Source organism: Neofelis nebulosa, chromosome X, assembly GCF_028018385.1.
Source record: "Neofelis nebulosa isolate mNeoNeb1 chromosome X, mNeoNeb1.pri, whole genome shotgun sequence".
Taxonomy (NCBI): domain Eukaryota; kingdom Metazoa; phylum Chordata; class Mammalia; order Carnivora; family Felidae; genus Neofelis; species Neofelis nebulosa.
Window position 1 is genome coordinate 70,786,737 of NC_080800.1, and position 14,615 is coordinate 70,801,351.

Consider the following 14,615-nt stretch of genomic DNA (forward strand, 5'->3'; position numbering starts at 1 on the left):
TATTTTAGGATAAATATAATTTCAGTGTATGGTTCAAAAAGGTGAATTTTACAAATGTTAAAAATAAGTTACTGTGTGGCTTTTTAAGTATGAAAAGTGTGCATATGAGAATTATGCATTTGTTCATAATTTTTACAAAAATTTATAAGAATTACATTTTAAGTCTTTCAGTGGGAAAGCATAGTGAATTGGTAAAATTTGAATTCAAGAACTATTACATCTGGAAGGCAGCTCTGGGCAATATTTCTAAGAAAACAAATAAATGTTCTCATTACTATAAATACCTTAATACAGGAAGTTTAAGAATGATCTTAGTGTATTGCAAATTTATGGCTTATTTTAATAGTTTTACTGTTCATTATATATATTATACATAGAAATATGTACATATACCATATACAGTTGCGTATAGAGTTTATTAGATATTTATATTATGAACCCCTCGAAAAAGTAAAATGTAGTAGAATATCATGTGCATATGAAGATTAGCTAGCTAACAAACTCACTTGTCAAGAACACAGCCAACATAGATATCACAAGATACATGTACCTTACTAAAAGGACAACCCTTGCCCTTAAAACACACTTTCTCCTATTTTATACATGATTTCACCAAATCTAGTATTCTAATCTATAGAAAATTAGAAATAAAAAAAAAAGTGGGCAGAACATTGGTATAGAGATTGCAATTAGAGGCAACTTGATGCCACCAAAACTAAGAAGCCCATGAAATTTTGCTCACCAAAAATAAGAAAGAACATAACAGAATTAATGTGAGAAATAATTAAATGCTTTGGGGTACTTTAGTGAAGAAGAAAATCACCCCATATAGCTTACCGTGTAGTGAGCAGTATTATTTTATACCACAGTACAATAATTCATTTCCATAATGAAACTCTGGGTCAAAAAGTAAGGTTTCATATTTTCAATATTTTCCATTGAAGTTAAAGTAGGAAAGTGTATACTTAAGAAATATTTTTAAAATTCTGAAAATTATTGCCTGAGCATTCCCAATAACTGAATTAAATTTTACTTAAAGTTATTCAGTTACAGGATACAAAAGTTACCAATGCTTATAAGCTATAAATTATTCTCATTCAAAATGACTCATTGGAGAAAGAGAAAATAATGGATCAAACAAAACTGATATGATGAGAATTTGGGAAAACTAACAAAACAATACTACAGAAAGAACAAAAGAATGAAAGAAAGGAAGGAAGGAAGGAAGGTGAAAGAAAGAAAGAAAGAAAGAAAGAAAGAAAGAAAGAAAGAAAGAAAGAAAGAAAAAGACATTAGGTCACCAATTCTTGGTGTCCATAAAATTCTCTTTCAGTTCTCTCTTTGAAATTCACGGTCTCCAAACGGGTTTTTTTGTTTGTTTGTTTGTTTGTTTTTTTCTACATACCTCCTTCTTTGGTTTCCCTGTTCCATTACCCTACTATTCATTTTTGCATGGACTTAACCTTTTAAGTTCATTTTACATTGGGATCAGGTTCTTAGTACCATGGGATTTGAGGGGTTTTTTGAGGAAAACACAACAAATACTATATTAAAAATAATAAAGAAAAGTCTCTTTCAAGTAGAATATTGGAGTAAGATATTGAAGGCAGGGGAGGTCATGGAATGATGAGTCTATAAACAACTCCTTTCTCCTCAGATGGGAAAAAGCAACCAAAATTGTGTTGGAATTTAGATTAGGAAGACTGAATTTCTGTACAATTTACACTCTTCTAGACAAAAAGAATCTGTTTTACACAATTACTTAAAACTTAAACAATATTTTACTTGTAAGCTTACAATCTAGGAATATACTTCTCTCATTCTCATTGTTTTAGATTCCATACCATTTGGAGCATAAATATAAATCTTTGTATTTCAGCACTCTCAATATACAAGTACAATCAAATAAGTTATTAGAGGAAGATTGCAATAACAAATTGGAAATATGAAAGGTAACATAGTCCACAAAGCAGCTGTTTGAGAAGGCTTTTCACTTTAAAGTAATGATAAAATAGAAGGAAAAAAGGAAAAAGTTACTCCAAGAAAAAAAAATGAGTTTATACTTATAAAATGCAATCTCATCAATCTGAAATATTACCCATTTATCCTTTCTAAGGCAATTAAACATTTTTCTCTGAGGTTTACTAAAGGGAAATAAAGATTTGAATTTACTAAAAGGACAACCTTGACCATAAAACATACTTTCTCTCAGGGTGCCTCGGTGGCTCAGTTAAGCGTCAGACTTCTGTCTAGGTCATGATCTCATAGTTCCTGAGTTCCAGCCCTGTTTTGTGCTCTCTGCTGACAGCTCAGACCCCAGAGCCTGTTTCACATTCTGTGTCTGGGTCTCTTTCTCTGCCCCTCCCCCACTCATTCTCTGTCTCTCTCTCTCTCTCTCTCAAAAATAAATATTTTTTAAAAATTAACAAAAAAACATACTTTCATTTTATACACAATTTTACCAAATCTGGTACAAAAAACCATTAAATAGTCTGGGGTTCTATCATAAAGAAAATCAAGCTTGTAAATTCAAGTAGGGAATTCAGAGCTACCAATAGGACTATTTCTAGTTCTTACAGAAATCGGAATAAGATGGTTGATCTCATCAGATAAAAAACAGCTATCCTGTGATATTTCCATCCTATAATTTAGGAGTTCAAAGGTGAATACATCTTCTAGTCGTTAAAAAATAGATTTTCCAAAGAATTGTGCTTATCAAGACATTTTTATCTTTAGGGTCTTTTGAAGGGTCCTCCAAAAGAAAAATGGACTTAAAAACAGGTGTGCTTTTCTTTGCCAAATTAGCTTAATGAATGACAAGAAATGGAAAGTTGCCAATCTTTGAATTCCTAAGGTATCTTTGAATTCCTAAGTGTTTGTAGCATATTCAGACAAATATGAAAGGACCTACAGAATCTGTGACTAGTTCTGTTAGATTTATCCCTTGCCTCCTCTCTATCACCTTCTCATTGCCATTCACAGAAGTTTAGGGGCTCTGATTTATTTTATTTTATTTTATTTTATTTTATTTTATTTTATTTTGTATGTATTTATTTTATTATAATTTTTTAATATTAAATTTATTGTCAAATTGGTTTCCATACAACACCCAGTGTTCATCCCAACAGGTGCTCTCTTCAATGCCCATCGACCACTTTCCCCTCCCTCCCACCCCCCATCAAACCCTCAGTTTATTCTCAGTTTTTAAGAGTCTCTTATGGTTTGGCTCCCTCCCTCTCTTTTTTTTTTTTCCTTCCCCTCCCCCATGGTCTTCCGTTAAGTTTCTCAGGATCCACATAAGAGTGAAAACATATGGTATCTGTCTTTCTCTGTATGACTTATTTCACTTAGCATAACACTCTCCAGTTCCATCCATGGGGCTCTGATTTTTACAACTGAACAACTATGGTTGTGATAATGGAAAATTTCCTCCCTGAGATTTCTTGTTCCTTACGCATTAGGTAACCCATTAAAATGCATGTATTTTACTTAGAAAAAAGGGGGCGGTATTCATTAAAAAGGCCAGGTTTTCCTAAAAAGACAAAAATGCTGAAATTAAAAATGCCTAATGACAAACCTTCTCTACTGCGTCACCACAACAACTGTTATTGTTACGGGCTAACAGCTAGTTAATAAAGCTAAAGTACTGACATTTTCAGCAGTGAAAAAAGGGCCTGGTGAAAAAAATTCAAGTACACGAAGAAAATATGCTAGGTACACAATAGTCCCTTGGTAGATGCCTGTTTTACTGATACCATTTTGGTGGGTTATGTCCAGATTAATTCTGGGATTAAAGCGGGCATAGGATAAACAAGTAATCTTAAATGTATTCATTAGTTCAAAGGACTGGGATTTTTTAGAGGTATGTTTACAATGCAAAAGTTTTAGTGTTCTCAAGGTGTTTACAGAAACACATACTAAATGATTACTTCTATTTTTTTTAAAAAAGTAGTATTTTTACACCAGGAAAATGAAACTGTTTATAAAGTTAATGACTTCACTCTATGAAGCAATTATCACTTACAATAAAAAGCTATAAATTCAAGAGTTAAGACCTCAATACTTACCCTGACTACACTGAAGTCCAGCTTAGTCTCCTGTGCACACTGTAGTATGAGCTGAAAGCAATTTTTACTTTGATTTGTCATTCCATTTTCGTAATAACGCTGTAAAATCCTTTGTTGTTCTACAGTAAATACAGAACGCAGATTCATCTAAAAATAAAAGAAGATACTCTGAAAATTGGAATAAAAATTGGGTATACGCAAAATTTGTATGCTTTTGTTTTTTTGATAAAGTTTCAGTGCTTTGAAGCTGCAAGATTCATTTAAGTGAACTAATTCCCAGCAATAGGCAATAATTTGTGTGCTAAAGGGAGACAGGTTATGACAGAAAATTATATATAATGAAAACACTTATTAAATTTGTTCCTCAAAACTAACTTTAAGGAGAGTTCCGGAAGATGGCGGCGTAGGAGGACGCTGGGCTCACCGCGCGTCCTGCTGATCACTTAGATTCCACCTACACCTGCCTAAAGAACCCAGAAAACCGCCAGAGGATTAGCAGAACGGAGTCTCCGGAGCCAAGCGCAGACGAGAGGCCCACGGAAGAGGGTAGGAAGGGCGGAGAGGCGGTGCGCGCTCCACGGACTGGCGGGAGGGAGCCGGGGCGGAGGGGCGGCTCGCCGGCCAAGCAGAGCCCCCGAGTCGGGCTGGCAAAAGCGGAGGGGCCGGACGGACTGTGTTCCGACAGCAAGCGCGACTTAGCGTCTGGGAGGTCAGAAGTTAACAGCTCTGCTCAGAAAGCGGGAAGGCTGGAGGACAAAGGGAGGGAGAGCTGCTGAGCCCCCGGACGGCAGAGCTCAGCTTGGCGGGGAACAAAGGCGCTCGCCAGCGCCATCTCCCCCGCCCATCCCCCAGCCAAAATCCCAAAGAGAACCAGTTCCTGCCAGGGAACTTGCTCGCTCCGCGCAAACACCCAACTCTGTGCTTCTGCGGAGCCAAACCTCCGGCAGCGGATCTGACTCCCTCCCGCTGCCACAGGGCCCCTCCTGAAGTGGATCACCTAAGGAGAAGCGAGCTAAGCCTGCCCCTCCCGCTCCCGTGCACCTTGCCTACCCACCCCAGCTAATACGCCAGCTCCCCAGCACCACAAGCCTGGCAGTGTGCAAGTAGACCAGATGGGCCACACCACCCCACAGTGAATCCCGCCCCTAGGAGAGGGGAAGAGAAGGCACACACCAGTCTGACTGTGGTCCCAGCGGTGGGCTGGGGGCAGACATCAGGTCGGACTGCGGCCCCGCCCACCAACTCCAGTTATACACCACAGCACGGGGGAAGTGCCCTGCGGGTCCTCACCACTCCAGGGACTGTCCAAAATGACCAAACGGAAGAATTCCCCTCAGAAGAATCTCCAGGAAATACCAACAGCTAATGAACTGACCAAAAAGGATTTAAATAATATAACAGAAAGTGAATTTAGAATAATAGTCATAAAATTAATCGCTGGGCTTGAAAACAGTATACAGGACAGCAGAGAATCTCTTGCTACAGAGATCAAGGGACTAAGGAACAGTCACGAGGAGCTGAAAAACGCTTTAAACGAAATGCAAAACAAAATGGAAACCACGACGGCTCGGATTGAAGAGGCAGAGGAGAGAATAGGTGAACTAGAAGATAAAGTTATGGAGAAAGAGGAAGCTGAAAGAAAGAGAGATAAAAAAATCCAGGAGTATGAGGGGAAAATTAGAGAACTAAGTGATACACTAAAAAGAAATAATATACGCATAATTGGTATCCCAGAGGAGGAAGAGAGAGGGAAAGGTGCTGAAGGGGTACTTGAAGAAATAATAGCTGAGAACTTCCCTGAACTGGGGAAGGAAAAAGGCATTGAAATCCAAGAGGCACAGAGAACTCCCTTCAGACGTAACTTGAATCGATCTTCTGCACGACATATCATAGTGAAACTGGCAAAATACAAGGATAAAGAGAAAATTCTGAAAGCAGCAAGGGATAAACGTGCCCTCACATATAAAGGGAGACCTATAAGACTCTTGACTGATCTCTCCTTTGAAACTTGGCAGGCCAGAAAGGCTTGGCACGATATCTTCAGTGTGCTAAACAGAAAAAATATGCAGCCGAGAATCCTTTATCCAGCAAGTCTGTCATTTAGAATAGAAGGAGAGATAAAGGTCTTCCCAAACAAACAAAAACTGAAGGAATTTGTCACCACGAAACCAGCCCTACAAGAGATCCTAAGGGGGATCCTGTGAGACAAAGTACCAGAGACATCACTACAAGCATAAAACATACAGACATCACAATGACTCTAAACCCGTATCTTTATATAATAACACTGAATGTAAATGGATTAAATGCGCCAACCAAAAGACATAGGGTATCAGAATGGATAAAAAAACAAGACCCATCTATTTGCTGTCTACAAGAGACTCATTTTAGATCTGAGGACACCTTTAGATTGAGAGTGAGGGGATGGAGAACTATTTATCATGCTACTGGAAGCCAAAAGAAAGCTGGAGTAGCCATACTTATATCAGACAAACTAGACTTTAAATTAAAGGCTGTAACAAGAGATGAAGAAGGGCATTATATAATAATTACAGGGTCTATCCATCAGGAAGAGCTAACAATTATAAATGTCTATGCGCCAAATACCGGAGCCCCCAGATATATAAAACAGTTACTCATAAACATAAGCAACCTTATTGATAAGAATGTGGTCATTGCAGGGGACTTTAACACCCCACTTACAGAAATGGATAGATCATCTAGACACACAGTCAATAAAGAAACAAGGGCCCTGAATGATACATTGGATCAGATGGACTTGACAGATATATTTAGAACTCTGCATCCCAAAGCAACAGAATATACTTTCTTCTCGAGTGCACATGGAACATTCTCCAAGATAGATCATATACTGGGTCACAAAACAGCCCTTCATAAGTTTACAAGAATTGAAATTATACCATGCATACTTTCAGACCACAATGCTATGAAGCTTGAAATCAACCACAGGAAAAAGTCTGGAAAACCTCCAAAAGCATGGAGGTTAAAGAACACCCTACTAACGAATGAGTGGGTCAACCAGGCAATTAGAGAAGAAATTAAAAAATATATGGAAACAAACGAAAATGAAAATACAACAATCCAAATGCTTTGGGACGCAGCGAAGGCAGTCCTGAGAGGGAAATACATTGCAATCCAGGCCTATCTCAAGAAACAAGAAAAATCCCAAATACAAAATCTAACAGCACAACTAAAGGAAATAGAAGCAGAACAGCAAAGGCAGCCTAAACCCAGCAGAAGAAGAGAAATCATAAAGATCAGAGCAGAAATAAACAATATAGAATCTAAAAAAACTGTAGAGCAGATCAATGAAACCAAGAGTTGTTTTTTTGAAAAAATAAACAAAATTGACAAACCTCTAGCCAGGCTTCTCAAAAAGAAAAGGGAGATGACCCAAATAGATAAAATCATGAATGAAAATGGAATGATTACAACCAATCCCTCAGAGATACAAACAATTATCAGGGAATACTATGAAAAATTATATGCCAACAAATTGGACAACCTTGAAGAAATGGACAAATTCCTAAACACCCACACTCTTCCAAAACTCAATCAGGAGGAAATAGAAAGCTTGAACAGACCCATAACCAGCGAAGAAATTGAATCGGTTATCAAAAATCTCCCAACAAATAAGAGTCCAGGACCAGATGGCTTCCCAGGGGAGTTCTACCAGACGTTTAAAGCAGAGATAATACCTATCCTTCTCAAGCTATTCCAAGAAATAGAAAGGGAAGGAAAACTTCCAGACTCATTCTATGAAGCCAGTATTACTTTGATTCCTAAACCAGACAGAGACCCAGTAAAAAAAGAGAACTACAGGCCAATATCCCTGATGAATATGGATGCAAAAATTCTCAATAAGATACTAGCAAATCGAATTCAACAGCATATAAAAAGAATTATTCACCATGATCAAGTGGGATTCATTCCTGGGATGCAGGGCTGGTTCAACATTCGCAAATCGATCAACGTGATACATCACATTAACAAAAAAAAAGAGAAGAACCATATGATCCTGTCAATCGATGCAGAAAAGGCCTTTGACAAAATCCAGCACCCTTTCTTAATAAAAACCCTTGAGAAAGTCGGGATAGAAGGAACATACTTAAAGATCATAAAAGCCATTTATGAAAAGCCCACAGCTAACATCATCCTCAATGGGGAAAAACTGAGAGCTTTTTCCTTGAGATCAGGAACACGACAGGGATGCCCACTCTCACCCTGCTGTTTAATATAGTGCTGGAAGTTCTAGCATCAGCAATCAGACAACAAAAGGAAATCAAAGGCATCCAAATTGGCAAAGATGAAGTCAAGCTTTCGCTTTTTGCAGATGACATGATATTATACATGGAAAATCCGATAGACTCCACCAAAAGTCTGCTAGAACTGATACATGAATTCAGCAAAGTTGCCGGATACAAAATCAATGTACAGAAATCAGTTGCATTCTTATACACTAACAATGAAGCAACAGAAAGACAAATAAAGAAACTGATCCCATTCACAATTGCACCAAGAAGCATAAAATACCTAGGAATAAATCTAACCAAAGATGTAAAAGATCTGAATGCTGAAAACTATAGAAAGCTTATGCAGGTAATTGAAGAAGATATAAAGAAATGGAAAGACATTCCCTGCTCATGGATTGGAAGAATAAATATTGTCAAAATGTCAATACTACCCAAAGCTATCTACACATTCAATGCAATCCCAATCAAAATTGCACCAGCATTCTTCTCGAAACTAGAACAAGCAATCCTAAAATTCATATGGAACCACAAAAGGCCCCGAATAGCCAAAGTAATTTTGAAGAAGAAGACCAAAGCAGGAGGCATCACAATCCCAGACTTTAGCCTCTACTACAAAGCTGTCATCATCAAGACAGCATGGTATTGGCATAAAAACAGACACATAGACCAATGGAATCGAATAGAAACCCCAGAACTAGACCCACAAACGTATGGCCAACTCATTTTTGACAAAGCAGGAAAGAACATCCAATGGAAAAAAGACAGTCTCTTTAACAAATGGTGCTGGGAGAACTGGACAGCAACATGCAGAAGGTTGAAACTAGACCACTGTCTCACACCATTCACAAAAATAAACTCAAAATGGATAAAGGACCTGAATGTGAGACAGGAAACCATCAAAACCTTAGAGGAGAAAGCAGGAAAAGACCTCTCTGACCTCAGCCGTAGCAATCTCTTACTCGGCACATCCCCAAAGGCAAGGGAATTAAAAGCAAAAGTGAATTACTGGGACCTTATGAAGATAAAAAGCTTCTGCACAGCAAAGGAAACAACCAACAAAACTAAAAGGCAACCAACGGAATGGGAAAAGATATTTGCAAATGACACATCGGACAAAGGGCTAGTATCCAAAATCTATAAAGAGCTCATCAAACTCCACACCCGAAAAACAAATAACCCAGTGAAGAAATGGGCAGAAAACATGAATAGACACTTCTCTAAAGAAGACATCCGGATGGCCAACAGGCACATGAAAAGATGTTCAACGTCGCTCCTCATCAGGGAAATACAAATCAAAACCACACTCAGATACCACCTCACGCCAGTCAGAGTGGCCAAAATGAAGAAATCAGGAGACTATAGATGCTGGAGAGGATGTGGAGACACGGGAACCCTCTTGCACTGTTGGTGGGAATGCAAATTGGTGCAGCCGCTCTGGAAAGCAGTGTGGAGGTTCCTCAGAAAATTAAAAATAGACCTACCCTATGACCCAGCAATAGCACTGCTAGGAATTTATCCAAGGGATACAGGAGTACTGATGCATAGGGGCACTTGTACCCCAATGTTTATAGCAGCACTCTCAACAATCGCCAAATTATGGAAAGAGCCTAAATGTCCATCAACTGATGAATGGATAAAGAAATTGTGGTTTATATACACAATGGAATACTACGTGGCAATGAGAAAGAATGAAATATGGCCTTTTGTAGCAACGTGGATGGAACTGGAGAGTGTGATGCTAAGTGAAATAAGCCATACAGAGAAAGACAGATACCATATGGTTTCACTCTTATGTGGATCCTGAGAAACGTAACAGAAACCCATGGGGGAGGGGAAGGGAAAAAAAAAAAAAAAGAGGTTAGAGTGGGAGAGAGCCAAAGCATAAGAGACTGTTAAAAACTGAGAACAAACTGAGGGTTGATGGGGGGTGGGAGGGAGGGCAGGGTGGGTGATGGGTATTGAGGAGGGCACCTTTTGGGATGAGCACTGGGTGTTGTATGGAAACCAATTTGACAGTAAATTTCATATATTAAAAAATAAATAAATTAATTAATTAATTAAAAAAAAAAACAAAACAAAAAACTAACTTTAAGGAAAAAATAAAAGAAAGAGAGAGAGGAAAACCTTTATCTAGTTAGTGTCAGTCCATGGGGAAATAAAGGTTCTTTCAAAGAAATAAATATTTATGTCTAGTAAAGACAGAAATGGTGGTGCCCATACATTCATGGTCAATTATCAACAGAAACACTCACTGTTCTTTGTCAAACAAGGCATCTGACATATGTCTTACAACCAGAAACTATGGTCTGAAACAAAGGGGTGCTTTTATTTTTCCTCTTTCTTGAATAAAGGGGTTCATTTTATATATTAAAACAGAACCTCTCTTAAAAAGCTTAAAAATAAACAAAGTGTTGGTGACTAAAAATATCTTTGCTTTAGGCAATACTAACAAAAATAATTATTTTTAATCATGATAGATTATAAATCAAAATTCAAAATCATGTGAATTTTACTAAAAACAAACCATCTAAAAACTACATACTTTTAATTAAATTGACACCATCATAATTATACAAGAGAAATGTTAATAATGCATTTATCCTTCCTATAAATATGCAATGTGTTTAATATTAAGAGAAAACAACCTGTGAATCCCACAAATAAAAGGCAATGCAAACTCTTTTTTTTCTTTTAAAGAGGATGAATTCTAGTAGTGCATTTTATAAAGAAGAACTCTTGTAATTACATTAAGGCAACTTCAGGTTCTTATTAAAAGTGGTCACACTGAAATTGTTATTCCTAAAAGTTTACAGAAAGAACATCCTTTCTAAGGAAATTGCCCCTTCAAAATTAGGAAAATAGCAACAACAAAAGCACTGTAAGCCAAACCAAACAGAAATCATTCTAGTATACTGGATATGGAAACAATCTAGTAAATTGACATGTAAATAAAAATAATTTTCTTTCTTCTGGATATGTTGAACAATAAGGCAGTCTCACAAAGAAATTAAAAAACAGTCATATAGGCATCTATTGCTATTTGTATACCTGACTTTTTTCCATCTTCCTATCTAATGTTAAGAAATCTAATTAGATAAAATCAGATGTAGAGAGGACACAGGAAGGATGGAGTAGAGTTTCTCCCTGAAACTTTCAGGAACAACAACAACGCCACTAACTTTCTGAAGGGGATATGATTCTGCAATGTAACCAAACTTTCAAGGATGTTTGGACCAGAGGGTAGTGATGGTATCCATCAAAGCAACATTTGCTATCATGGCTGTCAGCTTTCAGAGCAATGTGAAATTCCTTCTCCTAAATAATTCAGCTACAGTCAGGAGAGGAACCAGAAGGTAGAGGGCAACTACCTAAAATATGTTAGCTGGTATGGATTTAGAAGCAAGGTATTTTGGAATGAGTTCTGAGGAGGGACATAAACTTCAATTCACTAATGTGTAATCAGGGTAATGGCTCTGATCCTTCTCTGAAGTGCTATAACTACAAAAATAAAAATTCCTAGAATGCAAGATATGGGTGATCCTCAAGTGTGATGATAACTGCTATAAAATTTAGGCATGTTTTCCTATTGGCTGGCTACAACTGTTAAATTTACTCAAGTATGATATAAGCATTAAAAAGCATAGCAGGTTCTTCCTCACTTATACCAATAGCCAAATGTAGATCTGAGTACTAAACAGACTCCTGGAGTCTAAAATTCTGCCAACAAACAATGCTATGACCCTTCTGGTTTTTCCCTTAAACTCATAGCAATAGCAAGAAGGCCACTTTGATCAGGAGATCTAATGTTTTTTCTTTCAAATTATCGGACATTCATTATTTATCACAACAACTAGATAAAGGCTTATCCGCAAAATAACTTGTCATAATCTTTATGTACCCTAGTTATCTTGGTCTATTAAGTGGCAAGATATTGAATGACTGCATAGCCAAAGTTACTAATCATTTACACAAAAATCAGGAAAAGAGTTGTAAAAACCTTCATTTTAAAAATTGGGTTCTTATTTATGTGCAAATAAAATGGCAAGCAATTGTCTTCGTGGAAATTGAGGTCTGTTGGGTTGAAGTAGGGAGGGTAACTGAATTAAGGGATTAAATACTGAAATAACAAGTAATTTAGCTTTATCCCAGAATTTCCTAATCTAATACTCTGCAATGTGCCACTCACTCAGCAAATGCCAGCCCATAGGAATGAGATGACCTGTATTCTACATTTAGCTCCACTGTGGACTATTAAGTAAATCACTTAATTTCTATGAGCCTCTATTACCTAGTTTGTAAAATGCTAGAATATATGACATGTTCTACCTACCAGTCTGGGTTTTTACAAATAATTTACAATATGTAAATTCATTTTCTTAAGTTGTAAAACATGTTACAGTTGTAACATATTTATATTTTTAAGTATGAGTGGGCCCTTCAACTTATCTATCATATTCAGGTATGGGATTTCTCAGGTTGCTCTCAGCTTTATGATTCAGTTGTTTAATGAAGATCCTTAGCCATTGAAAGGATTATGCTCAATACATTCTATTCAAAGAAGCAGAGTAATCAGTAAAATGTTTTAAATTTATTGCTTCAGGAGTACTTAAAAAATGAATCTTCTAAGAATGAATTCCCTTTAGCAGTTCCTCATTGCTTAAGCCATATTTTCACATGGAAACATCTCAGATGAATTGCTACATAACATTGTCCTTACATATCTGATTTCATATATAAAGCCAGCTCTAATAATGCCCTAATAATGTCTTAACTGGTTAAATCATTTGAAAAGTACTAAAAAATTTTACTGATAAGTAATCATTCTCAGAAAACGGATTCTAAAGATGGATTGAGTCCATAACATCATCACCAAGTCAAATATAACACATTCTTTCCAACATTAAAATTAGAATTTTAGATAAACCACTGATTTTTTTGTTTGTTTGCAAAGAGTTCCGCCTGGGTTAATAAAACACTTTGAATGTCTTTAATTTGGCCAATATGTCTCTATTAGCATTGTTCTTCTTATTCATTATTATTATTCACTTTTAAATTTATATATAGTAAATTTCACTTTTTGATATACAGTTTTAAGAGTTAAGACAAACATATGCAGTAATGAAACCACCACCACAACCAAGATACAAAGCAGCTCCCTCACTCCAAAAAAAAAAAAAAAAAAAGCTCCCTTATACTGCTTCTTTATAAATAATTCTCCAGCCACCCCAGCCACAGCAGCAACTAATCTGGTTCTATAATAATAACTTTTGAAGAATGCTATATAAATGGAATAATAGAGTATGTATTCCTCTTAGACTAGTATCTTCCACTTAGCATAATGCATTTGAGATTTATCTGTGTTGTCTGTATCAGTAGTTTTCTCCTTTTTATTGCAGAGTAGTATTACAATGCATGAAATGTACCACAGTTTATCCATTCATCCACTGGAGGACATTTGAGATATTCCAAGTTCTTGGCTATTATTAATAAAGTCAATAAAAACATTTGTATGCAGGTTTTTGTCTGCAAATGTCTTTCCATTTCTCTTGAATAAATACATAGGAGTGGGATTTCATATAAGTATATGTTTTTTATAAAAAACTACTAAACAGTTTTCAAAAGTGACTGTAAAACTTTGCTTTTCACACCAGTATTCTATGTGTTTCAGTTTTTTCACATTCTCACCAGCATTTACTGTCATTAGATATTTTAAAAATTAAATACAACTGCACTTATGATCCAGCAATTTCATTACTAGGCATTTACCCAAATAATACAAAAATACTAATGAAGGGATACATACACGCCCATGTTTATAGCAGTATTATCTACAATATCCAAATTATGGATCAGTCCATCGACTGATGAATGGATAAAGAGGTTGTGGTATAAATATTCAATAGAATATTACTCAACCACAAAAAGGAATTAAATCTTGCCATATGCAATGACATAGATGGAGCAAGTGAGTATTATGTTGAGCAAAATAAGTCAGTCAGAGAAACACAAATACCACATGACTTCACTCATATGTGAAACTTAAGAAACAAAATAAATAAGCCAAGGCTAAAAAAAAAAGAGAGGGAGGCAAACCAAGAAAGATACTCTTAACTATAGAGAACAAACTGATAGTTAACTGAGAGGAGGTGGGTGGCGGGCTGGGTAAAACAGGTGATGGGGATTAGGAAGTGCACTGGTGATGAGCACCAGGTGTCATATGAAGTGTTGAATCACTAAATTATACATGTGAAACTAATATTACACTGCAGTTCAA

At 36.6% G+C, this 14,615-nt stretch overlaps 1 protein-coding gene across 2 annotated transcripts in view; it reads right to left on the bottom strand.

Moving 5' to 3' along the window:
- HDX (highly divergent homeobox) overlaps positions 1-14,615 on the bottom strand; it is a 197,631-nt gene that overhangs the window by 154,287 nt on the left and 28,729 nt on the right. For both annotated transcript variants that reach the window (XM_058712599.1, XM_058712600.1), the window contains exon 2: positions 4,068-4,214. In XM_058712599.1, coding sequence (XP_058568582.1) covers positions 4,068-4,214 — 147 coding nt within the window. The remainder of the gene's footprint in view (positions 1-4,067; positions 4,215-14,615) is intronic.